General features: G+C 36.9%; 1 protein-coding gene across 1 annotated transcript in view; it reads left to right on the top strand.

Annotated features, from left to right (window-relative positions):
- The window catches only part of MYO3B (myosin IIIB), a gene marked incomplete at its 3' end in the record, with an annotated part of 190,620 nt that overhangs the window by 6,268 nt on the left and 160,021 nt on the right, over positions 1–24,331 (top strand). The window contains exons 3-7 of the mRNA XM_083864590.1: positions 11,919–12,102; positions 13,557–13,691; positions 16,404–16,508; positions 16,772–16,871; positions 20,422–20,498. Coding sequence (XP_083720716.1) covers positions 11,919–12,102; positions 13,557–13,691; positions 16,404–16,508; positions 16,772–16,871; positions 20,422–20,498 — 601 coding nt within the window. The remainder of the gene's footprint in view (positions 1–11,918; positions 12,103–13,556; positions 13,692–16,403; positions 16,509–16,771; positions 16,872–20,421; positions 20,499–24,331) is intronic.

The following is a 24,331-nucleotide window of genomic DNA, read 5'->3' as shown; positions in this document are numbered from 1 at the left end:
TGCAGTCCAGAGGTGGTACTGAACTACTTTTGGGCAGCCAGCAACCCAAAATATTTCTTAGATGCTGTAAAGGTAGTGGAGTTGCACAGGTCAATGCACAAATAATAACTCATTGTCTAAGAAGAGAATTCCATTGCTGAAGAGGAATCTCTCTGGAATGCTAGTGAGAAGCCCAGGGATTGCAAAGGAGTATGATTAGAGGATGATACTACACATTTTGCAAGTTGGGAGAACAGAGATAAAGTGAGAATTTTTTCTGGGATACACACAAAAATATTCCATCTTGGTATCTTTGCCCAATTGCTGTACCATGCTTTCAGGAGCAGGTTTTTTCCACCTCCTGTTGCTTCCCACATAGTGATTGTCTTCACTAATGTAAAAATTGAGCAGACTGGTCCCCATGCCTTTGATAGAACATCCCATTTTAGAATGACTTCAGTTTTCATTAGTGAATTAACTGGACATATAAATATTTATGACTATCTCAGATGTCTATTACTACAGGAAATAAATAATTCATTATAGAGAATTACCTTTGTACAATTGATACCACAAGGATATAAATCAGATATGGCAATTTCCAAAAACGCAGCACAGTATATAATTTTTGCTGGAACACTCTCAAGTAAGTATCTTGTTGATGCAACCATTGTTTTTCTAAGCTGGGTTACAAACCTTCCATTATGTGAAGAGTAGTGATGGGAGAAAATATATTTACAGAAATGTGAGTATAGTAGAAGTATATTGACAGCTGGGACAATTCAAGGAATCTATATAGAATATGTAATTTCTGTTTGACATTGCGAAGGTTTTTGTGTAAATCTATCAAACTACAAACATAATTTTGAATGTGGTTTTATTTGCCTTATTTGTTATGGTTCTGCTTCTGTAGATTGGTTGAAATAAACTTTGCACTTGCCAAAAGCTAAAGGAAAAAAGAATAACAGGAAAACAAAGAGGAAAAATTAAATTTTGTTGACTGAGTGGCATTAAATAAAGGATTGAATACTCAGTGTGAAAAATCAATTATCAAACTTAAAGCAGGAGGCTGGACTTCAGTGGGAGGTTTAGGTCACATAGTGTGTTTGAAGAGGAATGACGTAGCAAGACAGGCCAGAAGATTAAAGGAAGGGGATTCTTATCAGCCATTTTGAAGGAAAATCAGCCTCTCAATTTCACAAAAAGCAGCATGCTGCAGATATCAGGAGGAGGGACTTATAAAAGAAGAACAAATGTGTTTCAGAGTAAATGACAAGCTTGAAATAAGTGACTGGGGACTCCTTGTTATAGGGAGAAGCTGAAAGAGTTTGAGACATCAGGAAGCTGAGACTGGAGTCAAAACAAGATGTCTGTTGATTTTACTGTTTATTTATGTTCCTTGCAATTGCTGAACTAAAGGGGTTTTCAGAAACCCTGTTAAATCTGTGCATATATTTATTTCACCTCACACATACCTTTAAAAGTACCCTTGCTGTGGAGCTGAGAGAGGGTTTCAAGGCACGGGAGAGCAAGCTGCCAGCATAGTCTGCAAAGTCACGGGTCTGACAAGAGAAGCCAAAATGTACGTGCTTTGTGCTTCAAGGGACACTTACAGCAAACTGTGGGGCTGCCTCTGCAGTTACCTGGCAACAGTTGATGAGACTTCTGAGAGGGCTCTTGCGGTGGGATATTGCCATTATGCGTACAGAGTTGTGGGTTGGTATGTCTGTATAGGAGTCACCTTTCAATACCAGGTATTACTACTGAAAGGTACTAGTTTGTCCAATTTGTAAATAGAATCTGAAGCATATATAAAATAAGATTTCTGCAGTACAGGAGGTGAGTTCTAGTCAGTCTTGAGTTCTCCAAACTCCTAGGATTATATTTGAAATTCAGGCTCTATTTGTAATGCTATCTTGTAAAAGGAGCATCCTCATTACACCACATCACTCACACCATATAAAGTTACCCTTCTTAATTGGATCATGTCAATTTCTGTTTTGCTCATCATGCTTTTATGGTGCTTCAAACTTTGTTCTTTTAGCAGGTACTCTCTGCTTAAACAGCAAGTTAGGCTATTTGCAAAGGGCGTCATTACTAAAGGGGAAATGACCCACTGTCATATGAAGTAAAAGAAAATGGCTGAAGGTGAAATATTGTTAAAACTGTAACACAGTAGATCCTGGTTCATATTGTCTGTACAATCTAATCTACTTTTAGTCTACTTTAACTGGTATCTCAGTTCAGTGCGGCTTGTGGTGGCATGAAACTATTTTATCTATTCTATTTTTTGTTTTCTCAAATGGTATCACAAAATATTTTTCTCTTTTGAGTTCTGAAACTCCACAGTATTGAACACAGGGCTGTTACATAAACATTTTATACACAAACAGCATGTATAAAAGAAAACTAAGTAACTGCAAATGAACTGCTAAAGATTGATTATTCCGGGTTATAGTTACTGTACCCAGTGTGTAATACAGCATTCTTACCTGTCATATTTTCTCTTTGTAAATTAAGTTCAGGCATTCTCTTAAGTTTTTTCTAGACCATCTGCAGCAGCCCAAGAGTTAATCTGGGAGAAAGGCCAGGTACTTTATTCTGTGTTTAAATTCTGTTCTGAAAGTTCATGGGCAATTGTGTTGTTGTTATTAAATTGTTTCTCTTCAAGATCACAGCTCTTGGAGGCGTTAATCTCCTTCAAATCCCCTGAATCAGTAGGAATTGAAATTGATTAGTGCTTCTCAGTGTGAAATAGCTGACAGGAGCAAGATCTGAGGATTTTTGCTTTTGTTGGTATTGGCATCTATTGTTTCTCCTAGGATGCTTGAATCTTTGCACTTAATGGAGTAGCTGCGTATTTTGGTGGTGTGTTTTGGTATTAGTGGACATCAGGCCTAAATGTCAATTGCGTAGACCTGTGTGATAAAGATAAATCAGATCTTTCTTATTGATGACCATATATCAGAATGTGTAGTAAAGTGGACCAAGGTCTAAATTACTCTTCAAATTTATAAGGCTGGACGTTGTACTGGATTAATATCTGAGAGCATTGGAATACTGCAGCAATATTGTTTGCTGTTCCCAATGTAGAAATGCATAAGCCAGGAAGGTAAGAAAAGGTCCGCCAGTAGTTATATCAGTTTGTTAAGACATTCTTCTTCTTCTTGCTTTATATCAATATTAACAAATGTTAAGGTCTCTTTTGGGTTCAGATCAGGAAAAAAAGTTGGTTTTGTTACTCCCTGTAGATTATTTAATAACATACACAGGTGTAATAGCTCTGACCTGCTTCTGTGTTTATCACTATCTGTCCTTTTTATCTGTACCCCAAAACCCTAGCTGATTTTCAAGTTCATTGTGAGCAGCAGTGGATACTGGCATTGTCCAGCCACCTTTAGACAGTCACAGAATCCCAGAATATGCTGAATTGGAAGGGACCCACGAGGATTACTGAGTTCAGCTCCTGGCCCTCCAGAGCACCATCCTCAAGAGTCACACCGTGTGCCTGAGAGCCCTGTCCAAATGCTTCTTGAACTCTGTCAAGCTTGGTGCTGTGACCACTTCCATGGGGAGCCTGACAGCCTTTAGGTGAAGGACCTTTTCCTGATGTCCAACCTAAACCTCCCCTGACACACTTCAGGCCATTCCCTTGGGTCCTGTCATTGGTCACCACAGAGAAGAGATCAGTGCTTCCCCTCCTCTTCCTCTCACAAGGAAGTTGTAGACCTGTGATGAGATGTCCCCTCAGTCTCCTGTTCTCCAGGCCGAAAAGGCCAAGTGACCTCAGCTGCTCATACAGCTCCCCTTCAAGGCCTTCACCATCTTCATTGTGCTTCTTTGGACACTTCTCTATAGTTTAATACCTTACATTGTGGCTAAAACCACACACAGGACTGAAGTGAGGCCGCCCCAGAGCAGAGCAGAGCAGGACAATCCCTCCCGTGCCCGGCTGGTGATGCTGTGCCTGATCCCCCCCAGGACAGGGCTGACCCTCCCGGCTGCCAGGGCACTGCTGACTCACAATCAGCTCACCAGTGACAGAACCCCCAGGTCCCTCTCTGTGGCACTGCTCTCCAGCACCTCATTCCCCAGTCTGTCCCTACATCCAGGGTTGCCCAATCCCAGGTACAGAACCTGGCGCTTTCCCTTGCTGAGTTTTATATGGTTGATGATTGCTCAGCCTCTTATTTGTTGACATCTCTCTGCAGGGCCTCCCTGCCTTTGAGGAAGTCAGCAGCTCTTCTCAGTTTTGTATCATCTGTGAACTTGCTCAGTATCCCAGTCCTGCCTCTTGTTTGGGAAGACATCAAGTGAATTGCTTGGTGGTTTTGCCTTGGTCTTTCTTACAGAATTCAGCTTTTGTGGCTATAGGCCCAGAAAGCATTACCCAAAGAATAAATTTATGATTTATTGAACTTAATTCTTTAAAGGTTCTTTTGATAACTGCTTCTTGAAAATAGCTGCTGAAGTAAGTTTAAAATAATGGATTCTATCTCATATGCCTAATACTATTTTTGAAGCCTGTTAGAGGAGAGAAATTATGCAAATTGGTGTCACACTAGGCTACTGCACACATGCTGGTAATGCATAACAACTAGTTCACTGATGAAAATGCTTCATCCTAAGCAAGAAGTCATTGTCAGCACTAAGAGAGATTCTTCATATCATGATTAATAGTTTATTATTTTTCTTATGGATAAAAAAGAGTATATCTTCTTATTAAAAATCTGCATTAGAATAAAACTGCTGTGAAATAAATACTGGAGAATTATGGTGATGAATTATGATTGATTGCATTATACAATTAAGGTATATTGTGAAACAATAGGAATATCCCTTCAAAATATTAAGTAGTTATTGGTCACTCTCTGTGAATGACAAAGTGGCTTTAATTCTTCAGCTCCTGCTTGTAAAAGACTTGATAAATAGATCAAGCTCAGTATCAATTAGTGTCACAACGATCATTAGCATTAATGAAGCAAAGCTGCTAGGATTGAACCAATTTATTTGTAGCTCCATTACTGCATCTTTAGCTAGCAAACACTACACATAGTAGTGTTACCTAATACTGGGCATGGGAACCAGTACATGGAACACACAGTTCTGTGCAGGACTGGCTGAAACAAGCTCTCCCTGTGAGGAAGCTTTCTTGGTGCTGAAGAATTCTGATACGCTTAGGAGGACAGAAATCCAATATAAGATAAGCTGGTTTCAGAAAATAGGTCACTAATGTAAGGTTGCAGTTATTTTCTTCCAACGTTTATCCTACATCTGTCTTAGATTTCTTCTTCCTTGTCCATACACAAAGCTTATCAAACTTTCTGATTAAGACTGCAGTGAAGAGCCTGATTTTGGTCTGTGGGTCATCATTCTGTTGCAGACTTCAGCCTTCCATTTTAGCCACTAACACATGCATTTTGTTTGCCCTGTTAAATTGCTACTGAAGGAGGCAGAGAAAATCTTCTCAGGTATTGATTTTTCACTCATGGGGAGTACACCTGATAGTCACCTGATTTGCCACCTACAGTTTATAACTGAATGGGCTCATGGGATTGTGAGCTTTATTTTAGTGCTGAGTTCACAGCCTGAGGTGGAACTGGTGTGTTAGTTGTTAGTAATTTATAACTGCTTTAGTGTATTTTGCTTGTTGGAATTCTATTTTATTAGCCAATATAAATAGCATTTCTGCAATTGTTTGTTCTTAAGTGGCTTTCAGATATTTGGAGCTGGTCTTGGAAAATAATTTCTGCTAAATAATGTTTAATTAATTTAATAATCATACTAACTGACTAGGTACATGATTTTACAGCATTTGGTCCTTGGAGTTGAAGTGAAGATATCAAACTGATTAATTAGCACTCAAATAAATGAAATGTATTGCAGCTCTCTGTGAATGATCAGGGGCTTTATTTGCAATGTTACTCAAAATTTCAATAGAAGTTTTTGTTGATTTCTGTTTTAATAGCAAGATACTCTTTACCTCACAGGATAAGATGACTCTGAAAAGTACTTGGTTTACCGTGTGCAGGAAATGATGTTTTGCAGTAATTTGATTCTCAGCAAAGCATTTGGTCTTTCTTCACTGTATATAATTTTCTGTGTTAGTCCCAGTCAGTTTCTTAAATACACCAAGCCTACCAGAAAACCTTGGAAGTGTCATTTTCCATTAATAATACATTTTGCTAATTTTGTGAAGACAAAAGAAATGTTACTTGGACGCCATGAAAGATGGAAAGTCATCAAGAGAGTTGAGGCACTTGGGAGTCACAGGATGAGATGCTTAATAGTTCTGGAGTAAAATAACTTTGTGACTCAGCAGTAGAGTCAGGAGTGCCTCCTGATCTGACACAGTCCTGCTGAAAAGACTGAAAATGCACACCCAATTAGAGATGGCAGGGAGCTGGTCAGAGCCAAGCTGTACTTTACCTTTGCCTTCCTGCATCTGTTTGTTTATGAAACTGGCTGATCAGGATGATGTATTCACTCTCTGCCCTGAGTAGTTTGGTTTATAGGGACAACAAAAAGATGATCAAACATTATTGGACAAAGGTTAATGTTGTTCTCATAAATATAAAGATCCAATAAGAATTTACTTACAAACATTTATAATGCAACACATTGAATCTAAATGAAAACATGTACAGATTATCTGGACTAGGCACATACATCTTTCCTCCCATACATTTTCCAGGATATTAATGGAGAGTTTTCTGGTTTAGATTCAAATATTTGATCCAAGATTTTGAGTTAAGGTTATAATCTTAGAAGTAACTTCAGTTCAGAACTGATTTAGGAGTGCTGGTGTGAAATTTTTACCATTTGGCTAGAGTATTATATGTTTTCTTTATTTCTAGAGAACTAGGTGCCATGATGGTCAGTAGCTGTTTTTGTGGTCAGGTTATTATGGATGATACTGCGGTTGTGATTCATACTGTGATGAACTAGAAGCGCAGACAAGGCAAGGGAGCAAATAATCACAGTGCTTTCATCAGAGCTGGTGTCCAGACACAGTGCATTGCCACTGATGATCACTCAGCTCTGGCCCTGTGGCTAATACTGCAAGTCTAAAAGCCTAGAGTATCTAGTCCAGACGTACAAAGGAACAAAACAAAACAACCAACCAACCAAACAACAACCACGAAGATACTCCTAAATTTAAAGGACTTTATGGAGACAAATAGGGTGTATGCAAGCACAAATAATAAAAAATCTAGAAAGTTTAAGTTAGAATATGTGGAAAGGGAGAACCCGTTTCCCACTTACGTTCTCTCTATTTCCAATTTTGAACACCCAGAGTTGATTTCATGGATTGTATATTCAAGTGAGACTTGTTCTGTGAACAGAATTTAGCTGGAGTGTTCTTGGGTCTACCTTTCATCTATAAATAACAGCAGTTCTATTCTGGTTGTCCTGTTTTGTCCCGTACGTTTGCCTGGAGAAAATCTGTGATCAGCTAAAGTATGGTTCTTTTATTGTTTGTAAGTTTTATAGCATCAGTAATAGCTTTTGAACGTGCTTTTATCCTTCTCCTTCATCTTCTTCCATCACTAACCTTTATCCCAAAAAAACTATCCACAGCACATTCTGTAATCTCTCTTACTGGGTCTAACTGAGAACAGTTGTAGGATGGTGTCTTGATAGATCTTGGTATGCTTCATTTCAAGACACTGACATTCTCTTTGTTTTAACCTAGCCAGTAAGAAAAAAAAATAGCACGAGGAGAGTAGCAGAAGATGCTGCTCTGACTATTGATTTTCTTGTGCCTTTTGTTGGTTCATTAATTCCTCTAACAATTGCTTCTGAGGTAGCTGTCTGTGTGTAACCACCTACTAGGCAGCAGAATAGGGTCTGTCATGGCTAGGTGAGACCATAGCTGATGATGTCAACTTTACCTTCTGAATTCTTCTACCGAGGAATTATAATCTAGTGTGGGACCAATACTGAGTTCTCTACAAATAGTGAAATACCTCACTTTTGAATGTGTCATTCTTACTCTTCCACAGTGTTTGTAAAGGCCAGAAGTGCATAAACCTGCTGTTTCACAAGAGAGATGAGAGGGCTGAGACAAATGGAATGTTTCAAAAAGGAGCCCTGTCTGTCAATTACTTGTATGGAAACTATATTTTTGCTAGTTTCACTAGTATTGGCTGCTATTGCTATCATGTCCCTACCAGCTCTAAGAGAACTCAGAACTGTCTAGTGCTGTGTATCATGATTGTTAGAAAGCACCAGGCTGAAGTGAGACTCACTAATTCTGAAATCTCTATGGATGGTGCATCTTGCTGTAAGCTAGAAGACTGTGCATTTTGGAATGCAGAAGGGAATCACTGCTATGTAGGAGTTGAGCGAGGTGGTGGTGACAATAGAACTATAATTGTAAAGCTATTTCTCTGGCTTATGAGTCACTTTTCTTCCAATAATTTTTTGAGGAAGAGAGGTGTGATAATAAATCTGTAAGAAAAAGTTGCTGATTTTATTGGAGGTGTAATTATTTCATTAACAAAATCTGCATGTTCTATATAGAATTTAGGTTTTTTTATTTTGTTTCCACAACCTAGGCAAATATCACAGTAGAACTTCTGGGACACCACATATCTTTCCAGATGGCTTTTCTGAGGCTGTGCATGGCCATGGAATACAGTCAGAAGGCTGTGCTTCACAGATGGAAAATTGATTTGTGCACTGTCTGTAACCTGTACTTCTTATGTGATATCTTATATGATATACATAATACATGGAGTCTGTTTATCATGGGAATACCATTAAGGGATGATAATATGCAGTCATTGATTCTAATGTTGATCTTAGAGAGAAATGTTTTCTTTAAAAGTAGAAAAATGTTGCACATTCGTCTGACTGCTATTTTTAAGTTAGTCTGTCATGCTGGTCTGATTTAATTTGTTTTGATGGTAAAGGTTTGCAAAATAGAAGAAGTCAGATGTTATGAGAGAATTCTGAAATTTACTTTGATGGGCAATATCTCTTTTCATGGATGAAAGAAAGAAACAGTGTCAGTGGCTGAAGCCTATACATAAATATTTGTCTTATCCTATTGTCTGGGTTGGTCAGCTTTTTCAAGATTTAAATTATCTCTGCTTAAAAGAAAAAAATCATGTATTTGTCCCTATTCCAGCCTCAGAGCAGCTTGAGTAGACTCCATCATGTTGTCCTTGTGCTTTCATTCTGTCTTTTCCCAAGTATGCAAAACAGTGTGGAGCGCCAGGGGCTTGTCGATGGCGTGTAGTCATGCCTCAAATTGCATAAACATGTGCAGTCCCAAATAGCTTTGTGTAATATGTTCCCTATCCAGTAGAGTTAATTGCCAAAGTGTATTTTTTCAGCATCTGGTGTGGACTATTTTGCTTGCCTACAAGGAACAAATTTAACCACTGAGAAGTTTTCTCCAACTGATGGCAGAAATGCTTGTAATTGGTAGGTCTCTAATATGTTGAGGCTTCTTCTGCAGAGGGTACTGCTAATTTTTTTCCAGCTAGAAGCCGCTCTCTGTACATCATTTCAAAGCCCAGAGATGTGTGAGGCCTGATGTGAGGGGAGTAAAAGAAGTTGTTTCTTCCTAAATAAATTTCAGCTGCAGTATTTTAGTGTTAAGATTTGAATGTGTGGTTGTTGCAGAAGTGGTTGTGTTCATACATAACTTTTCACTGTATAAATAAAAAGTGAATGGCAGCTTTTGTTAAAACAAGGATGGTTTATTTTCTGAAGCTTAACAAATCAGGAAATAGAAAAAGCACAAACCTACTTTACAACTTCAGCTATTCAACATGTTTACATTTTGTGGTGGTTTCAGGTTTTTTAAATCCAGATTTTATATTATTAAAGATAATAGCAGATACTGTTATTTTGCTTTTTCATACTGTAAAATAATTACTTCTATTGTAGGAATGCAATGATGTCATTGATGAAAAAGGCACTTTTACTGATGACAGATGTAGAACCTTATTTAGATAGGTATCATTTGAGTTCAAGAAGAGTTTGTTTTGGTTTAAACAGAAGAGGTTTATGGTATATATTTCACATCTCTGATTTCAGGTAATGCATAAATAGGCCATCTGTAAAGGCTGCCATGTTATTACAATGCACAAAAATTCTCACTAAAATTTTTCTTTGGTCCTTCATCATGACTCCATCTGTAAAAATTTTGCATTAGATTTTATTTTGCCAACATTTTCTTCTGGTACAAAGAAATGTTAATGTGTTTTTAAAATTTGGAAATACCATTTAAGGGTTATAATTTTCAGAACAAGAGCAGGCAATGGCATTAGATTTTTTTTTTAAGGAAAAATGTATTTATTACACAAAAATTTCTTAGAGGAACACATCATAATGTTATGTTGGTACAAATAGTGCTGTGCATCATTTTCTGGCAAATCTGTTTGATAGGGTAGTTGTTACAGTGACAGAGGACTAAATATCAGTCTGTCTTTGTTTTCCTTGCAAGGTTGTATCAAAGCTATTTCCAGTGTGTTCTCTGTTTCTTTGCACATGAATGTCTTTAGCATTTCACCTAAAGCATTAAAACCATGTGTTCAATACATTGTTGTGCTGAGGTTTTTTTGCAAGATGCAACTGTTCCCATGTTTGTATTCTCCACCATACCCTGCAAGCAAACCTTGTTCTGGAGGTTGGCTTATCAGGAGCTCCAGATCTGTAGCTGCTGTTTCAGTGCATGTAGAGCAGTCTGTTCACTGATTTCAGAGAACTCTTTCACCCCACCTGCTTCTGTGTTGATGTACTACGTATATGTGTTCAGAATACTGTTCTTTATTTATTGGGAACTTTTGCAGTCAGTGGTGGTGTTGACTTCAGTTGCCTTTGTCATAATCACACTCTTACATTAGACACACTTGGACTTTACATCTCCTGGTTAAGCATACAAGTAGCTAATACACCTACTGACCACCACCAAATGGGCAAAAAAAATTCTCTCTCAGAGAAACCATCAACCAGTGAGCTTCCCTAATAATGATCAATATAGGAAGGTTAAGTTAACACCATCTTAAATTTCATCTTGCCTTTCTATAATTCTATAGTTCAGGGACAAGATGTATCTTCTCACTACTTTACATGAAATCCTAAAATGGTATTGTCATTTTCCTAATCACCAGAACCTACCATGTGTATAATTGCAGCATGGGAAGGAGCCCTTTGCATAGGCTGCAGTGGTCCATTTGCTGCAGGATCCACTCATGAGTGTCTGGGGAAATAACAAGTCCCCTGACCTGAAGGTCTTCTGGAGGTGTTGAGCCAGTGTACCAGACTATAACACACTCTGACTGGCATACAGAGGGAGAGACACGTGCAATGGTTGAGAAACACCTCAACACCTGATAGATCACCCCAGTGATGTACCTGCTGCCTATTTTCAAGTTGGCTTGTATTTTACGACACCAGCCAGCCCAGTCTTAACTTGTGTTAGTTGTATGTAGCCCTGTTGTATCTGTATTCAGATATAATGAGGCTATACCTATTGAATTCCTGTCTGGCCATCTCCAGGGAGCATTACACAAATTTATGGAAAAACCCTGGCATAGCTTTTTAAAACCAGAAATAGGACCTCATTTCATGAGCTGTGTTAATTCATTGGGTAAAATGCCAGTTTAAAGAGTGTGTAGTAGAGGGACAAGTAGACTGTGTCAGAACTTTTTAAAATGTGGTGTTTGGAATGGTGCTGCATATGGGGCAATGTTTGAAGCAAATAGTACACTAAAGTAAGGAAAGAGAAGCAGTTTCCAGTGTTTTCTTTCCACTGAGTGATCTTCCATTTCTGTCTTTCATTTGTGATTCTATCTGTATTTCTTCTTAAATTAGGACATTATTTGATTTCTTTATCATAAGATAAAGATAATTTCTTTATCATCTTTAGTACTGAGTTATTTAGGGCTTCCCACTATTTGTATGTCTGCTTTATTTTCCAGGAAGCCATTGTATGGATTGTTTCAATATAATTCCAGTATGATTGGACTAGAATCATTAGCTGATCCCTCAGATACCTGGGAAATTATAGAGACTATTGGGAAAGGAACTTATGGTAAAGTCTATAAGGTTGCTAATAAGAAAGATGGAAGCTTGGCAGCAGTAAAGATTCTGGATCCTGTCAGTGTAAGTAAAAAATGTTAAACTGTAACTTCAATGTTAATTTAAAACAATTCTTAGAATTGAGTATCTAAGATATTCAATGTATATCTGTATAAGATACTGAGAACATCCAAAGGGAACAATTTTATAGAATGCATTTACAGAAGGAGTTTAGTACCAGCAACTGAATGAAAACTTAGAATTTCATTGTCTTATTTGAAGACAGCATGTGCCTAGTTTGTGTTTTAGGTCTGTGTAATCCTTCTGCTGCAAATTTAGTTATCTTTGCTTGAAGCGTGCAAGTTATGAGAAGGCACAGAGGCCTTCCTCATAGGGCCCATTGTAGCAGGGAAAATACAAGATGCTGTTAACCTTAATGTTTTTGTTTTATTCTGTGTACTCCCTAAAAGAATTACTTTTTGACATCATAGAAACACTGTGAACTTTAGGATATTTTAGAGTTACCTTTTATAAGCAGGTAATAGTGTGAGGCAATAATTAAGATAAAAGGAGAAGAGCACATCCCAGATCCTCAGAGGTAGTTCCATGCCAGCTCTGGTTTTAGTGGGTATTAAATGCCTTGCTTCCCATGAGAAACAAGGCCCTAGTTTTCAATGGAAAATTTAACTGGCAGATGTTCAGATTGGATCAAGCTGGAGGTTGACCATGATAGCTGAGCCAAAATATTTACTAAAAAATGTTATGTTTCTGTCATCAACCACTACTGAAATTTGTTGAGGTTTTTTCTTGCATAGATCTGAGGAAGGCACAGACTTAAATTTTTTAATAGTCAATAACAGACAATAGTCTGTGCAAAAATGAGGAAAGTTTCAGCACTTAAGCACTGCTCTGAGTTGTGGCCTGTGTGCTGGTATAAACACTATTTTGTAATTGTCACAGAATTCTTTCATTAACAATCCCCTACTAACCTTTTCGTATTTCATGGGTGGTTGTTTTGTCTCTCATTGTTTCTGGTGTATGTCTTTCATCATAAGAATGTATTTGGTTTTATTGATGACCTCTTTGAAGCTTAGTGAAATTGTTCTCTGTTTAATCCTATCTGATGACCATAGAAAAAGGAAGAAATCAAAGGTTCATGTATTTACATTTAGCTCACAACATGCATGATTTAAGAACAGGTTAAAAGTCATACATGTGTGATTTTCTTACTTAGACAACTGAGCAGAGTTAAATATAATTTTTCATTTTCTTGTTAAGTGTATTATGTACTAGAAGAATTCTTGAAGAACAACTGCTTGATTTACTCAGGCTTCACTTTTTTGTATGTAAGAAGAGCACAAGTGGCACAATTCTATATGTGTTAAATGTCCAGTATAAAGTAGTTTCAGCTGCATTAAAGTAAAACTATTTAAAAGTACAAAGTAAGAAAAAATTAGTTTTTATTCATGAGAGTTTATTCTTGCTGTGTTTGGAGTCACTGTCTTTATATGTTATGTATGTTTGTGTTTTTTATTTAGGATGTAGATGAAGAAATTGAAGCTGAATATAATATTCTGCAGTTTCTTCCCAATCATCCTAATGTTGTTAGATTTTATGGGATGTTTTACAAAGCAGATCAATATGTGGGAGGACAGCTCTGGCTAGTACTCGAGGTAAAAATATTTTGACAATATTACATCTTACCTTAGAAAGTGTGGTTGGATTTTTGTTGTTGCTAAAAGAGTCACAGACTTTCATGATTTTCTGATAGATGATGTGTCATAGCCTACTCTTGAAAATCACATCCAAACTTCAGAATTTGTTTAATAGCGAATGGTCTTGCATTTAATATCTCTTTGAATTGCTACATTCTGCCTCCAAAATAAGCATTTCCTTTTTTTTTTTTTTTCCCTTGTTAGAGGAAACATTAGATAAGACATTTATCTAAACTTTGGGGAAACTCAGGCATTTGAGGGGAATGCAAAAGATGATGAAGTAGTGACAAATAAGCTGCCTTCTGCAAAAGTCAACAGAGAAAGTATAATGGGAAAGTCTGTTTTATGGTAATTTCAAACTAGAGGCTGGTTGTTGTTGGAAACCTAGCAACAGAAATGCCTTCTATTAACTCTTCTTGTTCAGTGGCAGTCAGTACTCTTACAATGTCAAATGTATTTTGGTGGTCTTGTTTCCAGTTAAGTGACTGCCAAAGGTGGTTGTAAAAGGAGGGTTTCTTTCTAGGCTTAATTGATGCAGAACTCTGCACAGGCAGTTACTGCTCTGATGAGCAGTAACAAACCATTCAAGCATTTCTTTCTTTCATAACTAGACTGGTAAAAGCAAGGATTCACTTTTTAATTATTGATTGTTTTAAAAATTCCGCTCTCCATTCCTTAATGATGACTAGAATCAGAATAGGGAATCTTTACTTCCACTACAAGTTATGGAGTCCCAACAGACTGTCTAACTTTTATGTACTGGAGCAGTATGTAGCTTGAATGAAAACTTTTGAATGTGTTTCCTCTTAAATTTCAGTAACTATTGTAAAGTAACCTTAGTATTTTTGATTTGGTGTTGGTTTTTTTGTATGCATGCTGACTTTGTATTGAGTTTGGGCTTGGTTTCCTCTGTGTTTTCTATTTTAATAAGAGTCTTGTGTCTAAAGATCCACCAAGTGCCAAATGGCAGGATTTATAGAGCAAGATCCTCATATACTCAGAAATAAAACTGAATGTAGAATTTGAACAAGTTTTATCAATTAAGTATGTGCATTTTAGGTGGGTTTTGGTGCACATAATCTGAAGTTTGGAAGAAATTTGACTTTATAAAAAATGGGTTTTCTTTATATGTGAAAATTTACCAGACAACCCAAGCAATTCCTTGCCTTGGAACTTACAGCTGATTTATGCATGCATAGCAGTGACTTGTGATATTATAGATTAATGACACATTTTCAGTAAAAAGGACTATACAGAGTATTCAGACTTTGATCCCTGAGTCTTTGATGAAATACATTCATTTGATGTGTGACTTCCAAAATTTGTGATTAAAAGGTGGATTTTCTTCCTTTAGGCAGAGTTGGGCCATGCTTACTCACTACAAGCAGGACCTTACTTTGATAAATGCTTGTGATGAGGAAGGGTGACAAAAGTGATACCTTATGTATTTTTATGATGGTGCAATCTTGGACAACTGTAAAGCAAACGTCTCTATTTTTTCATGTAAATGTGCATCTCTTCACCTTTTAAAGTATTACCATTAGGTATAAAATTTTCAAATTCATTTTGTTCTTTTGTTTGAGGTCTTCGCTGAGTTTCAAGAATAGTGTCACAGCTGCAGTAGTGTTTGTGGGATATATTTTTGAGTCAAGCATTCACTTGCCATATCCTACCAAACAGCTGTCAGCCTGTATTATTTTTCAGTCACAACCAGCTTGGGGTTTTCTTTAAAGTTAGGGCATACTTTTATATATTTTATTTGCAGGCTAGAGATGAATTTAGTATAGTCTGTCTAAACAGAATATTTAATGCAATGAAAGCAATACAAAAAAAACTTTAGCTTAATGGCTTGTCAGCAAATGGTTAACCATGGGAAGAAAACCATGCAGTTTCATGTAAATACAGTTGATGGTTGATACTGACCTGAATGCTCCCACAAATTTATGAAACATAATAAAACGGTTCCCTACTAATGAATTAAAAAATAAAGTTAAACTCCTACAGAACTTATCAATGTTTTAAGTGATGAAATTTTGCTTCAACGTCCTTTCCATGAACTCAGACTTCTAGTCTAGTGAAATTTTTTTGATGGAAGGGGAAGTTAGTAATAAGTTAAGGAAAGTATTAACATATAACAGAAATTAGTGGTTGAACTGATACACAATTGTTTATAAAAGCTCTTTGAAAGATGCAAATCTTGAGAGTTTCTATAACTTGATACTGATCTGATTTATGCTATGGTATGAAAGTTTAAAATTAATAATTTGTTGCTTCCCAGTTATCAAGAGCATCAATCTATCCTGTCTGGCCTTTGCACAAAAGGATTTTTTCAAAAAGACAATGTGTGTATTGTTGTGAAAATACTCAAATAATGTAAATTGGATTTATGAATCCTCTTTTAACACTGAAGTATAGTCCTGTTCACACTATTTTTATCTTTTTTATTGTGTTTTATGAATTACACTTTATAATTTTCAGTTTTCTCTTCCCTCCCCTCACTCAGGCTGCTGTATATTTATGTTAACATTGCAAATAAAATGAGTTCTATTGTTCCCAGATTTGTGTTGTAGCACAGTTTTGCATGGTAGGTGCTTATAGCCTAAACATGTATATTGAGTAACTGATGGCTTGTCTTGCCTTTTTTCCCTCCTCACAACTGCCCCTTTCCAGCTGTGCAATGGAGGCTCTGTGACAGAGCTTGTCAAAGGCCTGATCAAGTGTGGCCGAAGGTTGGATGAAGCCATAATCTCATACATCTTGTACGGTGCTCTCTTGGTAAGGATGTTCACTGGGCTTGTAATGAGAGCAGAGGGTGCAATTCACTTATGGCATACATACATTTTCCATTTATAGAGTATGGTAATGTGAGCACTATTACATGGGCTGTTACAACAGCAGGGGTTGAATCAAGGCATGTAATCTGGTGGACAGCTGTTTCTATAGAGTATGTGCAGATTTGCTTCATTACATTCCCTAATAGCAGGGTAATTGTTTTTAAATAAGGGAATAAACTTATTTTTGTTACTGCTGGTATATAGGGCCTTCAGCATTTACACAATAACCGGATCATTCATCGTGATGTGAAAGGGAACAACATTCTCCTGACAACAGAAGGTGGAGTCAAGCTCGTTGACTTTGGTAATGACCACTTCCCCTTTGTTTTCTTGATACATGCAGTTTAGCCAAAGGCTTTACTTTCCCCGGGGAAGGCAGAATGTCACAGCGAGACTTTTTCAGAAGCATACTCAGAATTATTTTAAGAAGGAAAAATGCGAAAGGAACCTGATTACAGCAAGAATAAAAAAATCTAACTAAAAATCAGTAATAGAGTTTTAATTTTTAAAAGTGTAAACATAATTTAATAATTTTTAAAATTTCTGAAGCTAGCATTTTATTTACAAAGCTCTTTTGCATTTCAGAAGAAATGTCAGTTTCAGGGCAGTTGTCCTCCTAATTTAAATTTAGATATTCTGTCTTTTGCATATGAAAAGGAAAGAATCTTCTGAAATGGCTTTTGATAGCCTTAAGCATATTTTTTCCCCTCTGAGCAGAAGGTAAAATAGTCCCTTGGGTCCAAAACCCAACATCCATTTAATTTGTGATTATTGCTCTTAGATTTGAGCATTGCCAGTCTGGATACATCATAAGAAACAAGAGGGAGAAAGAGACGGACAGTGGTAGAAAGAGACTTGGCAATAGATTTAAAGTCAGTTCAATTTTTATTCTTTTAAACATGCACTTAGAAAGAAAAAATTAAATGCTTTAGTCCTTCAGATACGTATGCAAGGGAGTGGACAATTTTATTAAACAGAAGCAGATTATTAGTAATATGATTTATTAAGGAAACAATATAATGCATAAGGTAATCAGTATTGAAAATAGTGTGTGAATAATACATTTGTGAAGGTATGAAGGTAAAAAAAAAGTTCACAAAATGAGAGTAAGGTAGAATATGTAAAAAAAGTCAGTAAATAATATTTTTTTAAAATCCTAAAATATTAAATTTATGCAGTGGAAAGAAAATTGTATACTGGTGATGTCATGGTATTAAAAATTTAACACACATATATTGAAGTTGCTAAAGTAAACTGGCACACATGAGATTTTTTAGTATCTTCTAGGGACAAAAATTCATTATTTTGAATTGTAAAAGCAGCAATTAAAATAATGCTAGGAGAAACATATGACCTGAAGCAAAACTTGGAGTGAGTCCCTGACCTAATAGAAGAGAGGAAGATCCCTCCTCATTTGGGAGAATTTTGGCAGTCTAATCTTTGTTTTTACTCCATTATGGGAAATAGTTTTTCTCGCCAAAGGGAAACATTTTTATCAGATGTATGAAAGGCTTTAAAGACAGACCAGAGTGCTGCAACCCCAAGTTGCAGCATTCAAGGAAACTGAGACTCCCAATCTTTCTGGTATCTCATGGGTCTCTCTGATTCCACATTTAGGTTTCAGGGGTTTTCTCCTATTTTTTTAAGTTAGCACAGTAGCACTAGAAAATCACAACAAATGTGACAGGTTTAGAAAAGGATGATACTTAAATCTCGAGTATTCCTTACTCCTTAACAGTAATGTCAAGAAATGCCCATATGTCTATGAGCTTTCTGACTAAAGAAGTATCAGGTCCCGAGCTTTTATGAAGTTGCTATTTTTCCTGTCTTGTCCACTGCTGTAGCCACAGAATGGTCTCTGGGAATGATTTAGGACTGAGTCACAGGTGATATTATTTGTAGAACTATTTTGTCTCATTTTTTGCAGAAACTGGAAGATAAATAGTGAAATTGCACGGAATTCAGGAAGAGAAAGGGCTTGCAGTTGAGACAGTTGAATGACATCATATTGGAGATTATTCTTGCTTCTGCTTCTGCCTGTGTTTCTCTCTGGTGCTGGAGGATCATTTACATCAAACTCAGTTCCCTGTTTTCCCATTAGCCATTTTGAAACATCTTGTCCTGCTTTACAGAACTCTGTGTTCTTCTGCTGCAGCTGAGATCTGTTATACCTCTACTTGAGGCTTGTGGAGTGCCTGAAAACTGAAAGATCTCCTATTAAGTACCCAAACACAGTGGATGCTTTGGATATTTTTAGGTTAATCCCTGGAACTAATAATCCTCTGCCATTTTGTGGGAATGTTAAGTAGATTTGTTGCTTGGTGAGTAGGGAAGTAAATATGTAAAAAAAAAAATAAAATTATTTTAAATTTAGTATAGGTTTGGATATATTAAATAAGAAATGGGAATTCAAATCAGTGGGGTTAAAAAAATGAAATTATGACCTATTCAGTGAATGCTATCCATTCAGTCCAGAGAATGAGACAGAATCTTGATTTTAGAAAAGCTGCTTCATATTCAAGGCTGTACATATGGATACTAGGTCACAGAGAGGGTTACACAGATATCCTTAATTGAGGCTTTTCTTTCCTTTACTGCATGACTTTACAGCTTGTTTTTTCAATGTAACACACATTTCTTCCCTCAACTGCTGTCGACAGCATAATATATTTGAATAAATGATAGTCACAGTAAATTGACCCAAAATGTCTGCAACTTATCATTCATTTATGCTCATGCTCTCTCTCTCAGCTCTTTGGTATTCTGCAGTGTTTTGGAATATCCCTAGATAGCAGCTATGAATTAAGCTGGCTGAAGAGAGATCACAGTGCAACGAACAGAGGCTTGTTGTATTAGCCATTAACTGTTTCCCAGTGGTACTCAGGAAATCACTGAAGACTTGCAATTACACTGAAAAACTAAAAACAAATATAGCACTGAATATTGGAATCAGAAATCAAACAATTTAACTTATGAATCTTATTTTTTTATTTATTGGCAGCAGTCAATGTGTATTATATGTGTTTCTGCTCATTTTTGTCTCTGGGTAGTGCCAATAGAGCAATCCACTGTGGCTTTTGTTTTTAAAAAATGTTAAAGCAAAATATATTTCTTAAGTTAATATTGGCTTTGTGTCACCTCATTGGAATGCTACTGAACTGATTCAATTATATGTTGACCAGAGCACAGAAGATTTGCTGTCAAGGTTCATTCTAATTTGTTAACACTGTTTGATTGCACTCTAGTTCATTCTTTTGGTTTTTTTCACTTGTGCTTCAGCAGTCCAGCTTCAGTCAGCAGAGCTCTGAAGCTAATGTTTTGTTTTAAGTGTGTGCTTAATTCCCTAAGTACAAGCTACAGTGTGAGCTTGAGCTTCCAAGCTTTTCTCATTGGGGAAAGGTTTAAGCAAGTGCATAACTGTTTTGTTGAACAGGAGCCTCTGCAAGTAAGCTAGTGAACAAATTTCTGGCCTGTGATGTTCAGGCAGTACATTTCTGAAACAAAACTTTTAAAGTCAAGTTGTCATTTTAATAGTTTCCATTTATACTTATGAAAACAGCAGAAAGAAATCTGGTATATATATGTGACAATGGAATTTTTGAGTTTGAAAAAAAGTGCTTCAAACTGAGAGTCATTCACAAAAAAAAAAACCCAAAAAACCCAAAAACAAATTCTCAGAAACTCTAAAGAAAACAGCAAGCTGAAATCAATCAAACAAATGATTTGCACCTACTTTGGCCAGGCATTCTGCAGCTGTGCCACAGGTTTGGGTTTTGTTTTCCATATACTTGAAATAAACTTACCGAAATGACAATGAATTTGAAGCCAAGTTTCTTTGATCTGTTTTGTTGCAGGTGTTTCAGCCCAGCTCACCAGCACACGGCTGCGCAGAAACACCTCAGTGGGAACACCCTTTTGGATGGCACCTGAGGTGGGCAAATGTGCTTGTCTGCCTTGTCTCCATTCATTGCAATCCACACTTTGTTGTCACTTTCCCAGAGTAGGAGAGGATCTTTTCTTCCCTCCCTTATGGCTGTGTTTCTGCTTTACCTGCTTTACGTCTTGTCCTCTGTTCAGTTAAAATAATATACTATTAAGAGTACACAAAATGGATTTCTAATAATCATTATTTTCTTCTCTGTAGTGTTTCCATAAAAGTACAGCAAAACTACAAATAACTGAGGGTCCTAAGAGTGTTGTGACTTTCCAGTCAAATATTGTATGTTTTGGGGTGCTCATCCATGATATAAATGCAGACTGGGGGGAGAAGGAGGAATTCCTTTTTTCCAGTCTTGCTATAGTGTTGCACACTGCAAACCCCTGACTGACCTACATGTTCTTTAACCTTAATCATTGACTGGGGACCTTTCAACTTAGGCATGTGGGCTAGCATAGATTAAAAAATGGAGAAGAATAATGTACAGGTAGCTTAGCCCATATTCAAGTATCTTACATAATTTTACACACTACTACCCAGACATAACCTTTTGCCTTCTATTTCATGAAGCTCTAAAAAGTTTAAACACATTGTGGAACAAAATTTTGTACTTTACCAAACTTTGGGGTGAAAGTTATCAATCTTTGCTGTCCCTGCTTTAAGGAGCACAAAGTACTTCTGAAAGGTATGGATTTTAAAAATTAAATTTAAGTTAAATTTAAAAACAAGGATTGAAACAGGAATGGTCTGTTTATTTGTAAGTTGTTCAGCCTTTGTAATGGAATTAACCTCTTTTCTTGTAAAGGCCAAATGAAGTTTGGGGAATTTGGGATGGAATTGATCTATTACAAATGCAGACAGGTCTATTTCTGTATCTTGAAGAGTTGAAAGTATTGTGGAAACATTAATTTTAAAACATTTCGTATTTTTTATGCGTCTGTTTTTGGTGCTAAGGAAGGCTGATTATAGCTGAGCAGAGAAAAGACGCTGCTATAAGGGGTCTAAAATTGATCATGCACAGTCTCACAAAGAATGGTTGATATTTCACCATCTCCATAACAACCAGTTTACGTCACAAAGGAGACACAAGATACCTTAGAAACCACTGTGCAAGCATTATTTATGGAATCACCTTGATTGGAGACATTTCTAAAATGAGACCTCTATAAAATACTTCTCTAGATAATAATGGCCATATTATGAAAGATTTTATTGAACATAGATTATTATAGGTTATTTTTATGGTAGTGTTTTGGTTGAATAATTGCCATCAAGGGCAGTAATCATACCAAATTTATTTTCCCTACCATGTTGAAGGTATTTATTCTCATAGCAGAAAGCCAAAGAGATAAGCAGATACTTTGATCTGAAAAATTTTACCTGAAAATACAGCACACATGTAACTAAGGTATGTTATGTACTTGGCATATCAAACAGGAACAAGTGTAGGTTTGAATACTTCTGTTTTGAAAAGATCTGTTGAAAGAACCAATTCAGTACCATAACCACAGTAACCCATATCACATTTATATACCTGTGTGAGACATGCCAGGCTTCATAGGTGTGCCAGTCTGCAAGACAGCTGTAAGGTGCTTAGATATCCATTATGCTGTTGTTGAAATGGCTTTTAAATGACAAGTTGCATAACATGTTTGCTCAAGTCACTGCAGTTGCTCATATAAATGACAGGTTTCAAGTGATGTGCAAGATGCAATTTGCTTTATTTCTGGGGAGATCTTTTCTGGTATTTTAAAAATACGCACCCGAATTTTTATGTGAAAGGTGGAAGATTAGGACTGCAATAAGATGAAAAGGTGTGCTTGTTTATTAGGAAGAATGTTTTTTAGATGAGACTGTAGTGAGATCAGTAAACACTAGAAAGGCACTTAACTCTGTTTTTTGCACTCATTTGCAAAAAATCTTCCTGCCTAAAGGTTTTTGACGTAGGATAGAATTTACATCAAACCCAAAAATATCATAAAATAACTGAACAGGAATGAAATGTTACTAATCAGAGAAATAGACAACATGAAGACTTTTTTTAAAAAATTGGACTATAACTATCTATATGTGAGACATAGGTACCTCGGTCAATGCATAAGGTAATCATGGGCTTTTATCTGGCAGTGAGAAAGATGGATTTAATCTGAAGGGAGAGTGAAGAGAGGAGATGAAAAAGCTTGCCTTGGAGGAAGAGACTACAGTAGTGTTTCAGAGTAGAATAAAGCTGACAGAAAATATTTTCCAATGTAAACCCCAGGAAAATAAAACCCGGAGGAGGATGATGCAGGATGTTTCAAGCTGACAGATAGGAATAACTTGATATAGCAAGAGACAAATGCACTGGAAACTGGAATCACTAGATCAGCCTGGGTCACGAATGGTCTGTAAAATGAAGGAAACCGTATTTTAAGATTAAGTTTGCAAAACATATCAAAAAGATTATATGGCATGGTATTTGAAATAGCAAAAGCTCATAGGAAAATGGCGGTGACTGAGGGTGGTGTAAGGAAGGTGTTCAACTCAGTGTTCTTACTGGCAGCACTCAAAGTAGCAGCTTAACTGCTTAATTTTTGGGTGACTCAAGCATCTTGGCTCCTTTTTTTCTGATGACTCTGAGGCCTGTTTAGCAGTATCAGGACAAAAAAGATCTGTCCTTGAGCATTTGTTTTGAGCAGAGCTTGTGATTCACAAAAATTTTGCTGAAAAATGAAAATACAGGTAAAAATTAGGCTATAAGGAAGCAACAGAGAAACGTGACAAGGATAAATCAGTTTGAGAGCAGCTTTAAAGTGGACTCACTGAAAATGAATAATTATTGTTTAACCTAATTAATATTGTTCCATACTTACAAATGTAGATTCAGAAACTGAAACACTGAATACAAGCATACTAATAAAAGATAAATAAGGCAGGATAGTGTTAGTACATTTAAAGCTGCCTATTACCAAACACTTAAGTTACCTAAAATCTGCTTCTATTGTGCTGAAATAAATTGTGTTATGTGCTAGCAGGATGAATCAGATTTAAAGCTTTTGTACTGAACTGCCTTTACATCTGTGGTTCTAAGCATTAACATGTCTTGTTTTCAACTTCCAGTGTACAACTGAACAAAACCTAGTTCAAATAGAATTGTATATTTCTTTGTCCACACATATGATTAGATTATCATGATCCTGCTGAAAACGTGACTCTTGAAACAAGCTCAGTTAGAATATCACAAAATAACAGAATCACAGAGTCAAGTAGATGGAAAAGATCTCTGAGATCATTGAGTTCAACCTATGACCAGCTGTTATGTCAACTAGACCATGGCACTGAGTGCCACATCCAGTCTTTCCTTAAGCACCTCTGGGGCTTGTGCCTCCACCACCTCCCTGGGCAGTCCATGCCAATGTTTAATCACCCTTGCTGTGAAGAAATTCTTATTAATGTCCAACCTAAACCATCCCTGACACAGCTTAGGACCATGTGGTTCAAATTGCCTTGAAAAAGAGGCTGGGCCCCACCTGGCTACACCCTCCTTCCAGGGAGTTGTAGAGAGTGATAAGGTCCCCTTGAGCCTCCTCTTCTCCAGGTCTTTTCCAGCCCCAGCTCCTTCAGCTGCTCTTCATTGGACTTGTGCTTCACATCCTTCACCAGCTTCATTGCCCTTCTCTGGACACACTCCAGCACCTCAATGTCCTTTCTGAACTGAGGGGCCCAGAACTGGACACAGCACTCAAGGTGTGACCTCACCAGTGCTGAGTACAGAGGGACAGTCATTGTCCTGGTCCTGCTGGTCACACTATTCCTGATACAGGCCAGGATGTCTCTGGCCTTCTTGG

Source organism: Zosterops lateralis (assembly GCF_965231275.1).
Source record: "Zosterops lateralis genome assembly, chromosome: 7".
In the NCBI taxonomy this organism is placed as follows: Eukaryota; Metazoa; Chordata; class Aves; order Passeriformes; family Zosteropidae; genus Zosterops; species Zosterops lateralis.
This window is presented reverse-complemented; position numbering and strand designations above follow the sequence as displayed.